The sequence below is a fragment of the Pogona vitticeps genome, chromosome ZW-PAR, assembly GCF_051106095.1.
Source record: "Pogona vitticeps strain Pit_001003342236 chromosome ZW-PAR, PviZW2.1, whole genome shotgun sequence".
NCBI classification, from domain to species: domain Eukaryota; kingdom Metazoa; phylum Chordata; class Lepidosauria; order Squamata; family Agamidae; genus Pogona; species Pogona vitticeps.
Genome location: NC_135800.1, coordinates 1,649,767 through 1,669,500, shown reverse-complemented (window position 1 = coordinate 1,669,500; position 19,734 = coordinate 1,649,767). Strand labels below are relative to the sequence as shown.

Below are 19,734 nucleotides of genomic sequence, written 5' to 3'. Positions count from 1 at the left end.
CCCCTTTAAAGATCGGAGTAAAACCCAAAGCGGATTCACCGCCCCATGAAATCGGAGTCAACCGACTACAACCCTCCCCTCCCGTCCATGGGGCTTCGTCTCAGGTTTCGGCACTCAAACCCAAACGTTTGGGGCGGACGGCCCTCCTTCGGACGGAGGACCTGAAATCTAAAAGATTTGGGGGAAATCACCTTGGCAACTTCAGGATGTGCCATTCAGATATGCTCAGAGGCCCCCTTGTCTTGCTCGGAAGAGATCTTCGGGTTTATTGCTCTTAAATCCCGGGCAATTAGAGGTTTCGGGGCCGCGGCTCCCAATAGCGGTACCTCCCCTGGTCTCCAAGAATCTCCTCCAAGAGGGGGAGAAAAACTGGATTTTTTTTGTGCGTCGGGTGGCTTTCGAATTTGGGTACCCTTCCCCACGTTTTCTCAGCTGGCATCAGGGCGTCCTGGTTCCGCGGGAAGGTGGCTCGTACTTGCACGGGGCGGGTGGGCTAAAAAAATCCACTCCCAGTCAGATCCGCTTCGACTTGGGATTCCTGCCTTGAGCAGGGGGGTTGGACTGGATGGCCTTAGGGGTCCCCTTCCAACGTCACGATTCTATTCTGGCATAAACTGACCCACGGTGCCAACGAACCGGCAGGGAGCAGGACCGCACGGTGGCTCACGTCCTTGGAAAGGCTGCAGGTCTCAAATTGAACAGGAGCCCACGGTGGCAACGGAGCTGCAAAAAAGGCCAAGGCGATTTTAGGAGGCATTAAGAGAAGTCTAGTCTCCAAATCTCACGAGGTCCCCTCTGTTCGGCCCGGGTGAGGCCTCCTCGGGGGTGTGTGTGTTTATTGTGTCCAGTTCTGGACGCTGCGATTCGAGAAGGATGATGACAAACGGGAGCCAGTCCAGAGGAGGGCCACCAGGATGATCGGGGGGGGGCTGGACAAGGAGGAAAGATGGAAAGAACTGGGCAATTTTAAGCCTTGACAAAACAAGATTGGAGGGGAGATGATAGGATATAAAATACTGGAAATGGTCTCCTCCAGAGGAGGGACAGGATCTGTTCTCCATCATCCTAGAGGGCAGGACACGCAAGAATGGGCTCTGGCGACAGGAAGCCAGGTGGATGATGGCGGCTTCGCAGATTTCCTCTACTTTCAAGAAAAACACAAAGGGGGAGAATTGCCTTTTTCTTGAGAAATTTTGGGGGAAGGGACACTCAAGTGGATTGCCACTAATTAAAGAGTTCCTTTTGTGACTCCGGGGGAGCATGCAACTCAAGCACAATAAGGAAAAGTTACTTTCCTGGAGTGCAATCCTTAAGAGTTCCCTCCCAAGTCAGCTAAGGGGGAAAAGTTACTTTCCTGGAGTGCAAGACCTGGCGTTCCTTCCCTCCCTCGCCCTCCTGGGGCCACGTTCCTTTCCACGTTCCTTTCCGAGAACGGCCCCAGAGTAACGCCGGGACCGTTCCTTCCTTCTTTCCTTCCCTCGCCCAGCCAGCCAGCCCGCCTCCCGGGCTCCGAGGCCCGCCTCCTGCGCCCTCCCCGCTCCCGCGGCTCCCTTCCTCGGGCTCCTCCCGGCCGGCCGAGCCGCCCAACGCTTTCCGAGCCGCGGCCTCGCTCCGGGGCTTTCCCCCCTCCTCGGCCCGCGAAGGGAGGCCTTTCGCCGCTTCGGCCCTTCGGGGCGGAAAAAGCCGCCGCGAGGCCTAGGCGGGCGCCCGAAGCCCCGGGCTCGCGTAGGCGGCTCCCCCGGGGAAGAGGGGCGCTCCGCGAGGGGAAGGGACGCCGGAGGCGAAATTGACCAAGACAGGTGCTGATTTTATTTTTTGGGATGGGGGGAATTTGCTTGGAGATTATGGGGTGTGCCCTATCCTAATCTCGGTTATGGGGAGGATCCATGCCCGGAGTAACGGGGGCGGGGTAGTGACGTTGTAACGTCCACTTTGTAACGTTATTCCTCCTCGGCTTTTGGGGAGCCGAGAAGAGGGGTTTGCAGGGCGGGGGTGTGTCAGCGCGTCCCTCCCCCATCCTGAAGCTCTAATTTGCAGGCTTTCTTATCATTTAAGGAGGAAGGGGGCGGGGTAATCATCATCCTGTCCCCTTCCTCTTAGATCTGCAGGGCTGGAAAGGGGACCCTCTGGATCATCATCCGTTATCAAGGAGGCAAGGTGGGGGGGGATTCGAACTCCCAACCTCCCGGCTGGGCAGCTGGATCCGTAAGCCACTGAGTCCAGCTGTTCCAACGGCCGTTTTCTCGCCTGTCTCCGGTGGGTGGGTGGCATTTTGCAGTGCTTTTGCATTTTGCAAAATTCCCATTGATTTGGGGGACTTTTGCAGGATCATCCTCCTCTGATTCATTTGAGGCCGGCATGCACCTTTCACGTGGATGCCTACAAAGGGAAAAGGGTGCCTTCCTCCCCCCCGAAACCCAGTCCTCCCAGTTCCCCCCCCCTTTTACAGAATGGGATCTGGAGAGGATTTTAGGCGGCCTGTTTGCTATTTATCCCGGTCTGAAAAAGAGGAAATCTTATATTGGTTTCGGATGCATGTCGTGGTTTCCCCATCGAGAAGACCTGGGTTCAAAATCCTGATCGCCTGGATCTCAAGGACAGCTCTTTGAATTGCGTTTGCTATGGACAGGTCGGATCCTGCCTATCCGTGGTGATCATTCTGGGGTTATAATTCACTGCAGGTGGAAAATGAGGTTTGTTTTGCTAAAAGCATGTAGGTCGCGTTACTCATTTTTCATCTGGCATGACATGAGGGACGTGTGATGATGGAAATGCCGGTTTCGGATGATGACCAAGAGGGTTGATGCGACAACCATCCCATCGGGTGTTTGATCTAATTACAGTGGAAGGTGCCTGAACAGGATGTAAAAAACGATCCCACATGAGGTCTTTTCGTGGCCTTCCAAATTTCAGAGAGACAAATTCTCCTCTTCTAGTTCGGGGGTTTAAATCTTGTTCGAAGATTCTTTTTTTGGGGGGGGGGGTTGAATTTAGAACACCGCTCTCTGTGTAGGAAATGAAGCATATAGAAAAAAACAAAAGGAGCCTATTCAAACTAGCCTGTTCTGGCTACGAAGAGTTATAGTAGAATCATAGAATAACTGGGACCCCCAAGGTCATCTAGTCCAACCTGCTGCTCAAGGCCGGGATCCCAATCCAAGCAGATCGGACCGAGGGTGGCTCATTCGAAGACCTCCAGCGCCGGAGCGCTCCCCATCACCTCCCGTGGGCGTGAGTTCCTTTATTGTACTGCTCTAACCGTTGAGAAGTTTTTCCTGATAATTCAACCGAAATTTGGCTCCCTGTTGCTTGAGCCCATTACGACGTGTCCCGCACTCAGGGATGATCGAGAATATATATACCTAATAAAGGAGACAGGATTTAACCAAGAAGCATCCCTGTCTTTAAAAAGTCCTGCCAGTAGAAAGTGGGCTTGCTCTGCTTCCATCATTTCCGGTTAAATTATTGATTTCTCCAGTGCTGTCAGTGGAGGCAAGGGTTAACTGCGAAACCCTTCAGTGGCTCTGGAAACGTGGAATAATAGGCGATGCTTTTTACATCACCTCCGTAGGTTTCTGGGATTTGCAGAGTGTTCCAGGGGAAAACGGGCATTAGTCGGGAGAATCCTTTTCCTCCTTCCGCACCCAAGCTCTGCCAGAGCCTCCAGATTGATTTACTCTGGCATTTAACGGCCCCGAGGCCTTTGTCAGGAAGAGAACGTACAGCGGAATCTGAGCGATCCTTGTTTATTCGTGATGGCCGGGAGGAGCTGAAAAGATCGGCCAGAAAGGAGGTCGGGAGCGGTTTGAGTTCACGGCTCTGATGCTGCAGCCGTCGGGAGGAAAAACTGATGAGTAATGGCTTGATTCGAAGGACAATCAGCTCTGCTCGGCTTCATGTGGGGTGCTGGGGAGTTTTTTTGTATGCTGGAGAATAAGCATCTGTTCCTTCCATTAGCAAGTCCTGCCAGAAAAAAAAATCCAGTCTATCCAGCAAGCTCTGAAGGATTTTTGCCTCCCTCCCTTGAACAAGCATTTTGGAAACGCGTGGATCCCGAAACAAGCCAGCGTTTGGAGGAGGACGTGCTGCTTTTCGGAAGTAGGAAAGATGCCGGTCTGTATCCCCAGAACGCCGTGGATCCATAGACGCAAAGAATAATAGGGTTCGAAGGGGCCTCTGGAGCCATCTTAGGTTTAAGGCAAGAAACCGGATTCAAGCACATCCTACGGACGCTGGTCCAGTTTTCTCTTGAAGGCCTCCAACGCTGAAGCGCTCACGACTTCCCAAGGCTGTGGGTTCCACCGTTGTACCACTCTAACAGTTAAGAAGTTTTTCCCCCTGATATTCAGCCCTTGATGCCTCTTACCCGCATTTCCCTTTGTTTCATGAGAAGAAACACTTTCCTCTTTTATTCCACTCTATTCAGACCTTGTCTGGATTTTTCTGTCTAGTTCTGTCGCTTCATTTCCAGAAGGTCTCTCTGGCTCAGAATGCATATCAAGAAGCTGTTTGTTCACTATCCCGAAGTCCCATTGCTTTGGCAGCAGGACAGCTTGGGATTGTAATGATAAGATGGGACCGAACATGTCAGAGTCACTTATGTGTGTGTTTGTGTATGTGTGTGTACTGCCTTCTGGTTTTTAGGCGTGAACAGTGCACCAAGCTGGACGTGACCCAGACTCAACTTTTCCCCCCTCTCTCCTCTTCTCCTTCCCAGGTGAACCTGGTCCAAAATGGGAGAGCCGTGTCCTCACCTGGATTGCATAGGTGAGATCACAAAGGAGGATCTGCTTCTCAAATCCAAGGTAAACAAAAATTAGACGGCAGTAAGAACTTCCTCTTCCTTAAAATCCCGGATTAAGCTCGAAAATCTACCTGCGGAAAGAGGCCTTAGAGGCTTAAACTAGTGTGTGTATGATGTCGGTCCGCTGTGTGTTTCTAATGTTCGTTCTTAAAATTGGATTTTTGGTTTCCCTCGGCTATGGTCATTTCCTAATTGCGACTTTCCTTTGTAAACACAGGGAACATGCCAGTCGTGCGGCGCAGCAGGACCCAATTTGTGGGCCTGCCTCCAGGTAAGGCCTTCCCCTTAAAATATCTCCTCCTGAGTTCTTGGCCACCCTGTAGAGAATCGTCTGTAAGTCGCTAATTTGGAACGCATGAAATGTTCCCCGTATGAGCGCATCACGTGTGCGTTATAGATAGAACCGAACCCTGAACTAGGAAGGAAAAAAAAACAAACAACCACCACGAATTGGATTGTTTCGTGATTCGGTTTGGGGATCTCGAAGCTCCAAACTTTCTTCCCCTCGTTACTTAATTTCGCTTCGGCAAAACGAGTTACCTGCATCCTCCGCTACTCGTGTGGCCACTCGGGGTGCGTGCCTCACGAACCTGAAAACCACACCGTGAACCGGTTTGTTTTTTTCAGGGGATTCGTGATAGTTTGCGACTCGTGGGCAGCCACGAACCGCAAACCATCACAAACTACCGTTTTTTTCCCAATCCGTGCCCACTATAGACTCTCACTGATGCAAAATTCCTCTTGCAAAATCAACACTGTAGGGCTTCTCTGTTTCTCTCCAGGTCGGTTGCCCTTATGTGGGTTGTGGGGAGTCCTTCGCCGATCACAGCACCCTCCATGCACAGGTGAGCCAACGTGGCCGCTAAGGAACACGTGGCTTGGGAGAGCCGTTGGCTTCAAAGCTGGCCACGATTAAGGAGCTTTCGGCTACAACTCTCCTTGTTTTTCACCCTGGGTCCAAAGCCCGAGGGGATTCTGAGAGTGGCGTACGCCGTGAAGCACTTCTGCCGATCCATCGCTCTGCTGGCCACGCTGGCAACGCACTAGCGATGGTGTTGTCACAAATCCTTGCTGCTGGTTGTAGCCGGTACAGGTAGGATTTTACCTCTCGGAAACGGTGAGTCAGAAATCTGAATGCCTGTTTCTCTCCCGCCGACTTCTCTGCCAGGCAAAGAAGCACAACTTGACGGTGAATCTGACAACCTTCCGGGTGTGGTGCTACGCCTGTGAAAAAGAGGTTTTCTTGGACCAGCGGCTGGCCTCGCATACCCCGGCGCCGCCTTCCAAATATGTGGAACAGGTGAGCATTGGAGAGCTCTCTCATCCTGTGGCTTTCTTTAGAAAGTCAACCCATGTCGTACGGGGTCTTCCCCTTTTCCTGCTGCCTTCTACTTTTCCATGTACAGAGGTTACACAAAGCCCTCCTCCACACCAAGCTGGGCACTCAGTTCACCAACCGCAGAAGGCTGCATCAGCCTCAAGCCACCTGCCTGAGCCCATTGGGTTCAAACTCAGGTTGTGAGCAGAGTCTTCACTGCAGTACTGCAGTTTAACTACTATGCCCCATAAGGTTCCTGTACTGTGTCATTTTTTATGTGTATTTAACACTTAGGTGTCCTGTCAGGGCTTTCAGAAGAGAAAGACTTTTCTCCTTCTCCTAGCTTGTTGTAAAAGAGATCTGGATCATGCTTTCCTCCTGGCTTTCGATTCTAGGACTCCCCTCCTCCCATCCATCCTGTCAAAGCGGTTCCCATCGCGGTGGCCGACGAAGGCGAGTCGGAGTCGGAAGACGATGACCTGAAACCAAGAGGTAAATCTGTTCGGGTTCCCAGCTGGGGAGCCCCCCCGTTCCCTCTTCCTTTGAGTCCAAGAATGTAGGAGGAGATGAGCGAGTCGTAAACGCCTCTTTTGTCTCCCCTCCTTCCTCCTCCTCCTCTAGGCCTTACTGGAATGAAAAATCTTGGGAATTCTTGTTACATGAATGCAGCTCTCCAGGCCCTTTCCAATTGGTACGTGGTAGAGCCTTAAAGAGCGTTTCTTAAAGGCACAATCTCGCGTTCTGTGGTTGTCCTGCCCCCCCTCTATGTCCCCCGATAAAACTGCAGGTAATGCTCTCATCAGCCTTCTCTTCTGTCTGCGTTTCAGCCCCCCACTGACCCAGTTCTTCCTTGAGTGCAGCGGGCTCGTGCGAACGGACAAGAAGCCGGCGCTCTGCAAAAGTTACCAGAAGCTGATCTCTGAAGTCTGGCATAAGAAACGGTGAGTACATTTCAGAGAGCGGAGTTGTCTGCCTTAATAAATAAATAAATCCACCTGTAACCCCTAGATTTTTACTCGGAAAGTAAACTTCATTGAGTGTTCGCCGGGCTTTGCTCCTCGCTAAGCAAGCATTTCTCCAGCGGCCGTCGAAAGGCTCGTACGGAAGTAAGGCCCAGCAGACGACACCCTTGAGATGTCATTCCGTTCAAACAGGTGTTAGGGTTGGGCTGGAAGAAACGCCCTGTAAGGTGCAGGATTTGATCACTGTTCTGGAGAGAGCCAAGGGTTGGGGGAATGGGCTCAAGCGATAGGAAGATTTAAGCCGAAGATCAGGAGAAACTTCTTAACTGTTAGACCAGTACGACAAGGGAACTGATGACCTCGAGAGGGGGTGAGCTATGCAACGCCGGAGGGCCTTTATGGGAAAATAAAATCGGTCGGATCAGCTTGGATTTGGATTCCTGCCTTGAGCAGGGCATTGGACTCGGTGGCCTTAGAGACCCCTTCCCGCTCAAGCATGCTACGATTCTACGAACCGTAGAAAAGCTGAGATCCGAAGCAGCTTTTCTTCCTGATAATTTCTGTTTGATTTTTTCTTTTTTCACGCAGCCCCAGCTATGTCGTCCCCAGCAGCCTCTCTCATGGAATCAAGCTGGTGAACCCCATGTTCCGAGGGTATGCACAGCAGGTGAGGAAGGGCTTTTAAACTCCAAGAATCCTTTGATGGAAGCGCCCCGCCAAGCACTGTCATTCAGACCAGCCCGGGGTGTGTGTGTGTCTTTTCTGAGAGGCTCAAAGTCCGCCCCCCCCCCAGGGTCGTGTCAGCCTCGCAGGGAGTGGATTGGTCCCCCGGGCGTCTCTCTGATTTTTGCTTCTAGTCCTGGGGATCGGAGGACTTTGAAGGCTTGCTTTCTAAGGCTGGAGGACTCCAAAGGGAGAAGGGGTATCACGTGTCAGATGAGAAGTGAGAGAGAGAAAGCTCATAAAAACCAGTCCTAAAAAAGAAGGGGGCAAGTTTATCCCAGTTTGGTGTTTGAGATTCGTGAGATTCACTTCTAGAAGGAAGACATGGGGGTCTTCAGAATTTTGGATCACCTCTCCCGGAAATCTGCAGGAATTTACCTGGCTAGATTTTTAAAGGCTTTATAAAAAAGAAAGAAAGAAAGAAAGAAAGAAAGAAAGAAAGAAAGAAAGAAAGAAAGAAAGAAAGAAAGAAAGAAAGAAAAAACCGCAGTAGGTGTTTTCAAATTCTTAAGCTGAATCTGCGGAGGAGAACGAGGAAATGATGGGCTACACTCCTATGGTCTGGTTGGGTTTCTTTTGGAGAGCTTTAAGAGGGCAGAAACGACGAGACCCATCGTCCCCTGTGACTCCCGCAGAGCTTAGCCCCAGCCGCCTTGTCTTCTCTTCACAGAATGAAAATGGCCGTTGGGGGTGGGTGGGATTCACCTTGACGTCCCTCTTCTTCTCCTTCCCCGCAGGACACGCAGGAATTCCTGCGCTGCCTGATGGACCAGCTTCACGAAGAGCTGAAGGAGCCAGTGGTGGCCGAGGCGAGGGACTCCGACTCCAGCGACACGGACGACAAAAGGGAGGGCGACCGGAGCCCCTCCGAGGACGAGTTCCTCTCCTGTGACTCCAACAGCGACCGGGGCGAAGGGGACGGGCAGAGCAAAACGGGGGGCTCCCTGGTGGAGGCGGAGATGCTGATCCAGGACGAGGCCGGGCGCGGGATTTCGGAGAAGGAGAGGATGAAGGACCGGAAGTTCTCCTACAGCCACCGGCGGAGCAACTCGGAGCAAGCGGATGAGGACGCCGATGTCGACACCTCGGTGATGGCGGGCGACAGCCGGGCTTCCCCGGAGGGGCTCCCCCCTTCCACGCCCCGAGCGTCCAGTCCCTCCCGGAACCCAGGTACCTACCTCTTCACGGGCAAAGTGGAAACCCGTTGAAACATGACGTCTGTGTCTCTTTGGCATCCTTTCCCTCCAAACTCGGGCCATTAATTCACAACCAAGAGGATGACTAGGTGGGCGTAAACGGGTCAAAGCGCCCCGGAGCTGAGCGAGGGGGTTCCGGAAGAGCCCAGCCGGGCTGAACCCAAAGGACTCAGAGCCGTCCCCCTGGTGTCCTAGAGGACAACGTCACAGCCCCGTTTCCGTCTTTCCCCCCGCACAGAGCCCGACAACGATGCCTACTCCCGCTGCTCCTCCCGGCCTTGCAGCCCGGTTCACCACGACGCGCACCCCAAGCTTTCCAGCAGCCCGCCGCGATCCAGCCCAGTCCGGTTGGGGCCCTCCTACGTCCTGAAGAAGGGTAAGGCTGGAAAACGTCCGTGTCCAGTGCCGCAAGGTCCAGTCCAGAAACCCTTGCTTTCATTCATCCCTTTTGCCACAAACAAATGCTGTGGATGTCTCCCTATAATCCGTGTCCTTTCCACCCACCCGCCCCTTGCAGGGCAGGGTTCACAGCGCTGGCTAGTGTTGGTAGGATTACTCTGTTGGTTTCATTTCAAAAGCGTTCAGTTCAAAAAGCAAACTCAACCGGCTGGAAGATTGAAACCAGCCTCCGGGGTTCCCTTTAAAACTTGACGTTGAAGTTAAAAGCGTGCCCGAAAAGCAGGTCACCTCCTTGAACGTGAGGATCTCAGCCAGAAAGCGGTTTCGGGTTAGAGGTGTGCCGATTTGTAGTTTGGGACCACGACGCGCACAGAATTCTGCACAGAATTCTAGCCTACCTGTGGAGGGCGGTGCTGATTCGCATTTTACCAGCATCTCCCAGGAAATGGTCCTTGGGGTGTCCGTGCGCTCCCGGCCACCAGCCACCCCATCCTCCATCAGGTGACCCACTCAGCATGCCAGGTTTCCGCAGCCCTCTTCGGCGAAGCGAACAGATGGAGGACGCCTCTCATTAGTTCTTTCTCATCCTCTTCTCCAGCTCAGATGTTGGCGTCCGGGAAGAAGAGGAAGGAGGTCCGTTACCGCAGCGTCATCTCCGATATCTTTGACGGCTCCATCCTTAGCCTCGTGCAATGCCTGACCTGCGACCGGGTGAGTTTTCCTTCTTCCTGCTCGTTCGGTGGAAATAGCCAGGAAGGCTGCCTTCCTCGCATCCTGTTGAAGCAGGAAGTTGATTTCTGTTCAGTGGGGGCTTTTAGCCCATGGGGAACCACCCTCTGATTTTAAGGGTAGGGGGAAACACACACACATACACGCACACACACCAGAGAGAACGAGACTTTCCCTAGAACTTGGAAATGAACTTTTAAAAAATAATTAGTTAAAAGAAAAATCCTAGAAATATATATATTTCTAAAGATAAAGTTAACAGAACTGGCCACGAGAGGGAGCCGGAAACCTATGTAGAGCATTCGCTAGTGTATAAATAGCATTTGCTATAATCCACATTCTTCAGTATCTGCGGGGTGGGCTTAAAACCAATCCCCGGTGGATACAAGATGGCCTTTCTGTACTTGTTTCAAGAAGTAACATATTCTTGTTGTTACTTGCGGCATTACTAAGTAATTCATTGTTACAGTGTACTTGTTATATGGCTTGTTTTTTTGGGGGGGGGGAAGGATTTCTACACAAACTGCACAGAACTTGGGAAGTGCCTGGTCAAAATGTGTTTAAAACCTAAAAGGAAAGTAACTAGGGAATGTTAGTCCCATAGAATGCTGTTGTTCCCTCTTAGTGCATTACTTTTGAAGTGTAACTTAGTTACACGGCATTACTATTCTCTGTCCCGACTCTTCTTCATTTTACTTATCAGTAGAGATAGGCATGAACGGCCAAACCAGCGAAGCCCCGCTTCCTCCAGCAGGCGTCCATTCAGAGGCCGCACCCCAGCTTCCCTGCCCCGCCTCCTCTGCGCACTGCCTCCAAGTGGGTGCCTGCTGGGGGAGGCAGGGTGTGGAAGCACCAAACGCTGGCTTGGCCAACGAACTGCCAATCTGGAGGTTCATGCCGGTCTCTGCTCCTAAGTCCTTATTTCCACCGGCTGGAGATCTAGGTGCGTGGACTGGGCCTTACTGGTTGCCGGATGGCTGGGAATTCCAGGAGCGCTAGTCCGACAGAAATTTTAAAACGTGCTCATGCGCCGCACCGGGGAAAGTTAGCGTGGGGCCGGCAGCCGCACTTCCGCCTTGGCCGGCCGAGCGCTGACCCTCGGACTCCCCTCCTCGTCCTCCCTCTGGCGTCCTCCAGGTGTCCACCACCGTCGAGACGTTCCAGGACTTATCCCTCCCCATCCCCGGGAAGGAAGACCTGGCCAAACTGCACTCGGCCATCTACCAGAACATGCCGGCCAAGGCGGGTCCCTGCGGAGACAACTATGCCGCCTCGCAGGGCTGGATCGCCTTCATCATGGACTACATCCGGAGGTGCGTGGATTCCCCTTCGGATCTGGAGTTTGGGAGGGGGGGCGTTGAGAGAGGATGGGAGTCCAGAGGAAAACGTCCAAAGGTTTGAGAACATAGGAGGCGGAGGTGGGTGGGTGGGACGTTTTGGCTTTTCTCTCTTTTTACTACAACCTCGGAACTTATCTATCTATCTATCTATCTATCTATCTATCTATCTATCTATCTATCTATCTATCTATCTATCTATCTATCTATCTATCTATCTATCTATCTATCTATCTATCTATCTATCTATCTATCATCCTACCTGCCTTTCTTCCTTATCTATCCATCTATCATCACTGTTCCTTCTTATCTACCTACCTACCTACCTACCTACCTACCTACCTACCTACCTACCTACCTACCTACCTACCTACCTACCTACCTACCTACCTACCTACCTACCTAACCTACCTACCTACCTAATCCCACCTTTCTCTTTAGAAAGGACCCAAGGTGGTGAAACCTAATTTAAAAACTACTCTTATTAAGAAAGAGGTTGTTAGATCAAGATGGGGTGAGGCTACAGCCTCAGTCAAGCTTCCGGGCGGATGTCCAGCCTTGGCATGAGCTCAGAGAAGCATTTCGGAGGAGGCGTCGATGGCGTTTGCTGGTTTGGTCTTCCAATCCGGAGGAATCCGGCAGGAGCCGGGCCTCGGGGAGCAGGAGGACCTTGAGGGAGTCGGATGAGAGTCACGCCCCCCCTTCCCTCTTTCTTTTGACAGGCTTCTGGTGTCCTGCATCCCCAGCTGGTTTTGGGGGCCCGTGGTCACCCTCGAGGACTGCCTGGCGGCCTTCTTTGCCGCCGACGAGCTGAAAGGTACGTCCGTCGGAGCGGGGAAGGCTCTTTCAGAAATGTTCCAGGCGGTTCGCTGTCCCTAAAACTAGGATAGAAACGAGACCGGTTCGGTTTTCAAGGGGACGGACAGGTTCGCCGTGCGCGGGAACCGAGCTCTCTCTGGTCGGTTAGGCAAGAGAGACCAGGAGACACGTCAACTGCTGGTCAGAGAACGCAAAATTGTGCCGGATCCCGTCCGGAGACTGGCCAGATTGTAAAGCAGTTGCAGAAAGGCGAAGAAGCTTCCCTGCGTTTGGTCACATGTTGTTTTGTTTTTGCTCTTTTCAGGTGACAACATGTACAGCTGTGAGCGGTGTAAAAAGTAAGTCCCTTCTCTCCTCCTTTTGAAAGGAGCCTCTTTTCCGCTCTCTGTGGCTTTCTGGGGGGGGGTGTGCTTCCCTCCGTGGCCTCTACCCTAAGGGGCCCCCTTATTCGTGGGATCAGGATCCTCTGATTCGCTTATCCGCAGCCTAAAAACTATGAAAAATACATCTAAGGGTTGGTCTTAAAATAGCGTTTGCTATCATCTACATTTTCCAGCATCCGCGGGGTGCGTGTGCTGAAACTGACCCCCTGCAGATATAAGAGTGGGTGCGCAGTTTTCAAAGGGGGTTTTCCGGATTTGCCCGGGGAAAAGCCGGAACCCGATCCTCTTTTTTCAAAAATTTTTTTACCCCTCTTTCCTTCCCCAGGTTGCGGAATGGGGTCAAATACTGCAAAGTTCTCCGACTCCCCGAGGTAAGGGGTAGAAATGTTGCTTCAAATTAAAAGCTCAGAGATAGATCTGGGAGGCTTCCAGCTTGTGGTTCATGCCTTGAGCAGCAGGCTTGCAAATCCACCAGGTCGCTCTGAGCTGCATTCGAATTCTCTCCTCCTAGATTTTGTGCATCCACCTGAAGCGCTTCCGCCACGAGGTGATGTACTCCTTCAAAATCAACAGCCACGTCTCCTTCCCGCTCGAAGGCCTGGACCTCCGGCCTTTCCTGGCCAAGGAGAGCGTCTCCCAAATCACCACCTACGACCTCTTGTCTGTCATCTGCCACCACGGCACGGCGGGCAGTAAGTCCGGCTCCTGCCTGCTTTTAAGTCGGTCTGGAAAGCCACTGGCGAAAGCCAGAGATACTGGGAATTGCATAGAAGGTCCACCTTGGGTGGGAGCCACATCCCGGCTAGTTCTTCTCCTCGTGGCTAGCCTACCTGTGGAGGGAGGGAGGCGATGGACGGCCAGAGAGAGGATTGGGTCCCAGCAGATGCTGGAAAAATGTGGATTATAGTGAACACTATTATAATAGTGAATGTTCTACATAGGATGGTGTCATGCTCTCTCTCTCGTGGCCTGGTAATACAGGGTGAAAATTCTAGATTTTTTTCACTGTGCGTTTGCTATTATCCACGGTTTTCAGCATCAGCGGAGGGGCTTACAACCAATCCCCCATGGATATGGGGGTCCTACTGTACTGTGGCTTTATAATAAGTCCGTTGTGATTCACATCCAACTGTATTCTAGTTCCTGTCTGTTATAGTCCGGAGGCCTCCATTCTCTCCCACCTCCTCCTCCTCCACCAGAGATTAAATACCGCCCGAGCCCTTCCTTCCGGTAAATCTCTCCCTTCCTCTAAGGTGGCCACTACATTGCCTACTGCCAGAACGTGATCAATGGCCAGTGGTACGAATTTGATGACCAATACGTCACAGAGGTACACGAGACGGTGGTCCAGAATGCAGAGGCCTACGTTCTGTTCTACAGGTAAGGGCCTCACCGGCCAGGCCTTCTTCGATGACGGGGACGCAGAGGAGGGGCAGAAACGGGCTGTGCTGCTTTGTCGCCATCATCACCGTAGAACAGCAGCGGAGGAGAAGGGGACCCTCTAAGATCATCACGGCGTCCAGCCCTGATCAAGGAGGCCCTGTTTGGGGGGGGGGGGATCGAACTCCCAGCTTCTGGCTCCACATCCAGAGCGATCACCCTCTTCGCCCACCCGCCTTGCTTCCCCACCTGTCCTCCTCCAGGAAGAGCAGCGAGGAGGCCGTGCGGGAGCGTCAGAAGGTGGTCTCGTTGGCCACCATGAAGGAGCTGGGCTTACTCCAGTTCTACATCTCCCGGGAATGGCTGAACAAGTTCAACACCTTCGCCGAGCCCGGGCCCATCACCAACCACACCTTCCTGTGCCCCCACGGAGGTGAGACGGGGGAGGTGAGACCGGGGGGGGGAGGCGGAAAGGATGAGGAGAGGCCCCCTTTCCAGAGCAGTGGGTATCTCCTGTTCCGAGCGGCAAGAGCCAGCCGTTGGCTGTCTGCAACCCGGGCCGTTCGGTCTTTCCAAACCTGGTGTCGCTGACGGATTGTGACATACGAGGACTTGGGAGACCCGGGTTCGAATCCGTTTGGCTGTGGAAACTCCCAGTGCGGGTGGCAGCGGTCAGACCACTCCTTAAATATCTCACTGACCTGGAAAACGGATCGGAAAGCCCCTCCCTGCCAGATTTGGCTTCGTAAGTGAGCCAGCGGTTGGAGGGTGCAAGGCAGAGGACTTCTGCCTAAAGACATGATCCGAAATCTTCCCCTCTCTACCTGCCTCCGAGCTGACTTTGGGAAGAGTCCTTCCCTTCTGGGGTGTAGCCAAATTGCTGTCATTCTCAGCTCGAGCATTAAGACAGCTCCCCCCCCCGCCGGAAAGGATGCCGTGCTTAACGCCACCCGCCTTCTCCACCTCATTTCCTTCCAGGCATCCCTCCGAATAAGTACCATTATATTGACGATCTCGTGGTGATCCTTCCTCAGAACGTGTGGGAGTACCTCTACAACAGGTAGGGAGTCCGCCCGGCTTCCGGGGAGGGGGCGCTCGGGTCTCAAGAGCGGCTCCAATGCCAACCCCTTCGTGGGCCAGGAAGGAGGCCGTTAGCATCGGGGGGGGGTTTGCCCCAAATCGAGAGGAGCTCAAAGCGCGGCCTCAAACATGTTGTGCACTTCAAAACGTGGGTTCTAGCGAAGAACGTCTGGGGGGACCCAAGGATGGGAATGTGATACCTAGCTAGTATGGTCTCTGGCTCTCTCTAGCGGCCAACCCTGGGAACGTCATTGTTAAAAATATATATTTTGGGATTTTCCTTCTAATATTATCAGTCCGTGGATAAGTGGATCCGCGGATACGGATCCCACGGATTGAAGGGGTCCTCCTGTAGCTTGTGCCAAAGGGACATGTTTTGTTTTAAGGGGGTGCTGGGTTTTGTTTTTTTGGAGGCATGCAGCTGCAGAAGTGTGGGTCTCATCCTTACCACACATTGGCGCATGTGGGGGGGAGGGAGGTGGCTGCCCGGCCACCGTCCCACCCCGCGTCCTCCTCCTCGTCATGTACAGGTTCGGTGGTGGCCCAGCTGTGAACCACTTGTATGTGTGTTCAGTGTGCCAGGTGGAGATCGAAGCCCTGGCTAAGCGGAGGAAGGCGGAAATCGACACTTTCATCAAGGTACCGTCTCCGGCGCCCGACCGGCCCACGCGGGCGGGGAACCCAAAGGTGGCCTCAGAAGGCCGAAGGAGAGAGAGAGAGAGAGAAAGACACCCTCTTGCGGCCAAGAAAAAGAACATTAAAACAGCTGTGGCCATGGGGAGGGTGGGTTTTCCCACGGAGTAACAGTATTCATAACCCTGCCCTCGTTGGCCTCCTTTCTCTCTCCTCTGTACCTTTTTTTCAACCAGCTGAACAAAGCGTTCCAGGCGGAAGAATCCCCCGGCGTCATCTACTGCATAAGCATGCAGTGGTTCCGGGAATGGGAATCCTTTGTCAAAGGCAAGGATAACGGTAAGGAGCATCCATGCCCCTATTTACTAGTTACATCCTATGAAAATCATGCCTGTAATTGTGACAAACCTCCAGTCCTGGTGAAGAACGAGAGGATGTGAAAAGGAGGCGTTGGCCCAGGAAGGGAAGAGGGAGCCCACCGGGGGGGGGGGGGGAAACGGGACGGATTCCTTCCGTGGAGCAACCTTGGTGGAAGTCCGTTCTGCCAGACGGGCGTCGATTGGCCTGAAGGGAGTCAATGCGGTTTTCCTCTCCAGCAGAACCGCCCGGACCCATCGACAACAGCAAGATCGCTCTGGCCAAAGGAAGCGGCCACATCCAGGTCAAGCCAGGTAAGATCCTTGGGGTTTATTTTTTTTCCAACTCCTTTCCGCCCTCCTCTACCCGCCGTCACCCTTGAGATGAAGGGTGGCTGTCCCTCTGGGCTTTGCTCGCTTTGGGTCACGTAGAAAAAAAAATAACGGCCTCCAATGCAGCGTGGTCGTTCCTGAATGCTAAACGTGACTTTGGATCCGTGTCGGGTCTTCGTAATTTACTATTGCTGACGGCAATGATAATACACGAGGCCCCCCTGTATCCGTATGTTGCGTGATCCCTGGCTCTATCTAGTGTCTTGTTTTGGTAAAATATAAATCTGTATCCCTGGGTTTTTTTATTTAGTATTTTCAGGCAGTGGATCAGTGGATACTGATCCCGCGGATAAGGGGAGTCCTACTGTAATTGTATTTTTTTTTATAAGACAAGATACCCATTTGCTGTAGCATATGCCCTTAGGACACACACACACCCCATGTCATTCACTGGCTCACTTTCCTGACGGCTCCCTGTGCGTTTGCAGGAGCGGACTACGGGCAGATTTCGGAGGAGACGTGGACGTACCTGAGCACGCTTTACGGCGGAGGCCCCGAGATCGCCATCCGGCAGAACGTGGCCCAGGTGCCGGAAGTCGAGAGTCTGCACGGGGAGCAGAAGATAGAGGCGGAAACCCGGGCTGCCTAAGGTAGGTGAGCCGAACGCCGGCTCTGCCCGTAACGAGGTTTCCCAGCCACTGCGTGTGGGTTCGGCCGTCAGGAAGCCTCTCGGGTCTGTTGCCGTCTGGAGCGCCCGCGAACGTCCAGAACCTGGCGGACAGAAGCCTTCCTGGGAGAGCTGGTGGCCACTGGCGCACCTCTGCGCTAATAGCAACGGTCCACTGTGTTGACGGTCTGCCGGGAAAACAGCGCGAGTGACGCTCTTTCTCTCTCTCTCCTCGCTTTCGCCAGGTTGGGACGTCGCTTCCCTGCGGAGGGGTGGACAGTTCTGCACCTTCAGAGTCCAGACACTCGTTCTCTTGTATTTTTGGAACTCGGAACCTACCAAGCAACCGCCGCCAACCCTGCCTTGCCCGCAGTGAGTAACATAGCCAACCCGCGTGAATTTCAGCGCCCGGCCTCCTCGTGGTTCGCTCGCAGGCGAGAGAGCAGCCCCGCGGACCCGATTTTGCCTAGAGGTTCACAATTCCAACTGTGGAAAGAAGGACCCCTTTTACACAAAGGCCAGTTTAGTGTTCGATTCCCCCCTCCCCACAAATACTCCTGCGCAGCCTTCAAAGAGCTTCTGGATTTCCTTTCGACGCGGCTTGGAACAGCGTTGGGAGGCCCGTTTACCCCTTGGAGCTGGTTTCGCATCCGGGTCCTCCCTGCATAGATCCTCTGGCCACGACTTGATGTCGGCTCTTCAGGCACCAGCTGGCGGCCTGCGGTGGTATCGTAATTTTATTTCCCCCCCCCCGGCCTCGATTTTGTCTTATTTCGTCGTAAATGTAGCCGTTCTGCTGGAGCCGACCCAGAAGAAAAGTGGGGTGTTTTCGGGGGGGGGCACAGAGTCTGGAGGGCAAGCCCCCTTCCTTCCTTTTTATTTTCTGTTGCACAGAAATGGATTTTGCTTCCCTTCTTCTGATGGGAGACGAGTTATCGGAACGCCAGATTTATCCAGTAATTAACTATTTATTTATGTATTTACTTGCAAGGCTCGAACCGCCCCCACCCCTTTATCCCCTTTATTGTATTCAAGACGGCTTCTCCCACACCCCACGGACACCCCACAACTCTTAGCGAACCAGACACAGCTGGGCGGTGTGGCCACCCCACGGACTTTGGCTGCCCGGAGAAAGCAGATACCCCTAAATAAGCCCTTTTGCAGTGCCATCATCTCACGCAGGGTGATCCAGTGCACCCCAGAAGCCCAACAAGCTAGAGGTCCAGGAACCCCCACTGAAGTCGGACCTGTGGTTTGGTTCAGCCTGAGCCCCTCCCCTTCCGTGGTAGACGCGCCGGTCTTGCAGCCCCCCCCCCCAGTCTACGGGATGTGGCAGATTCTCGGGGGAAATTCCTCCCGCCCCACTATCCCAGGGAATAGATCCATTTATCCACAGGACTCATTTATTGAACGCAACTCTGAATTTGGACGGGACGCCCGGTTACAGAGACACTTGAGGGAAGAGAATATAAGATTTCCACTGTCTCAGTGGTGCAATTGACACAACGTGGCACTCTTCTACACACACACAACACTCCTTCAAGCCTCGCTGAAGGCTTCATGGATTCAGCGCCATCGCGCTTCGGCCAGCTGGTGTTCCTTGGGGGGTTCGGTGGCAGAGACCGAGATCTGTAACGAAAATTCGGCATCCGGAGATTTGTGTGTTTGCGGGGTGCAAAACCGTCTGCTGCGAATCCGTGGTTCTCCTTTCCAAAAGCAAACGAAGACAGAGCGCGCTCTCTCTTAGATGTTTCTCCGTGTTTCTGTGTTTTCCGCGTGGGTGGTTACACCTACAAGACCCTCTTCCGAGCGAAGGGGCCACTTGATTCGTGAACGTCCCACGATTCGTGACACACCCAGTAGCACTTCCTATATCTTGCCGTGGGACTTACGGGGGATCCCTTTGTTACCGTGGTCGTGCTCTCCGCAGATGGGAGCGCTCGAGGCGGTTCCCAACCGGCGCGCCCGCGTTTTCGTCCTCCTGTGCTAAGAACGTGAGCCAATAAAACTTGCTTGCAGAGTCCGTGAAATTTCGCATTGCTTGTGTTTTGTCCGTGCTTGTCCTCGTTGCCGCATGAGCTGCCGTTTACACAGCCAGGTTGTCAAGCTGAAGCTCAGCCAAGCCTCCCTGACCTCCTTACGCTGTAAGAGTACCTTGGTCCATGTCCACTCCATTGCGCGAAGGCCATTTTCAAATCTGTCTCCGCCAAGAATTTATTTTATTTTATTCTGTGCGCAACCGAAGCTACAGCAGGACCCCCTTACCCGCGGGATCAGTATCTGCTGATTCACGTATCCACAGTACGAAAATATTAAAAATAATAAAATTTCCCAGAATAGAACAATCCTAGAAAGATCTGTTTCTAGAGATGAAGTTATCAGAACTGCCCACTAGAAGGAGGCAGAGGCCATGTTGTGCATAGCATTAATTAGTATAATCGTGTTTGCTATGTATGTTTGCTATAATTCATCTTTTTAAAGCATCCACAAGGGACGTTTAGAACCAACCCTTGGTATATGTGGGGGGGGGGGGTCCTACTGGCATGGCAATTCTTGAGATCATAGGCAGCTAACGTTTTAATACAGATATTTAATGGGTGGAACACATTTCATTT

General features: G+C 53.0%; 1 protein-coding gene across 4 annotated transcripts; it reads left to right on the top strand.

Moving 5' to 3' along the window:
- The first annotated feature begins 1,661 nt into the window (after positions 1–1,661).
- Positions 1,662–19,149, top strand: USP20 (ubiquitin specific peptidase 20). 4 transcript variants are annotated; one of them, XM_072984627.2, is made up of 25 exons: positions 1,662–1,799; positions 4,718–4,805; positions 5,022–5,075; positions 5,587–5,649; positions 5,973–6,104; positions 6,518–6,614; positions 6,744–6,813; positions 6,950–7,063; positions 7,673–7,751; positions 8,545–8,977; positions 9,242–9,379; positions 10,001–10,113; positions 11,269–11,444; positions 12,191–12,285; positions 12,592–12,625; positions 12,996–13,041; positions 13,182–13,362; positions 13,924–14,050; positions 14,314–14,483; positions 15,029–15,110; positions 15,661–15,769; positions 16,000–16,102; positions 16,363–16,434; positions 16,941–17,102; positions 17,365–19,149. In XM_072984627.2, the coding sequence occupies exons 2-24, from the start codon at positions 4,734–4,736 to the stop codon at positions 17,099–17,101; spliced, it is 2,721 nt and encodes a 906-aa protein (XP_072840728.2). In that variant the 5' UTR covers positions 1,662–1,799; positions 4,718–4,733; the 3' UTR covers position 17,102; positions 17,365–19,149. The 4 variants fall into 4 exon arrangements, with proteins under 4 accessions (XP_072840728.2, XP_072840725.2, XP_078238862.1 ...); XM_072984624.2 differs by having other exon boundaries at positions 16,360–16,434; XM_078382736.1 differs by lacking the exon at positions 1,662–1,799 and adding an exon at positions 2,118–2,256 and having other exon boundaries at positions 16,360–16,434.
- The last annotated feature ends 585 nt before the right edge of the window (positions 19,150–19,734 follow it).

What these genes read in the sequence shown, in the direction of transcription:
- USP20 (XM_072984624.2), top strand. Translation starts at nt 4,734, where the DNA reads ATGGGAGAGCCGTGTCCTCACCTGGATTGCATAGGTGAGATCACAAAG. An exon ending in ATCATGGACTACATCCGGAG is followed by an intron (nt 11,445 to 12,190) that starts GTGCGTGGATTC and finishes TTCTTTTGACAG; the next exon opens with GCTTCTGGTGTCCTGCATCC. An exon ending in AAATCGACACTTTCATCAAG is followed by an intron (nt 15,770 to 15,999) that starts GTACCGTCTCCG and finishes TTTTTCAACCAG; the next exon opens with CTGAACAAAGCGTTCCAGGC.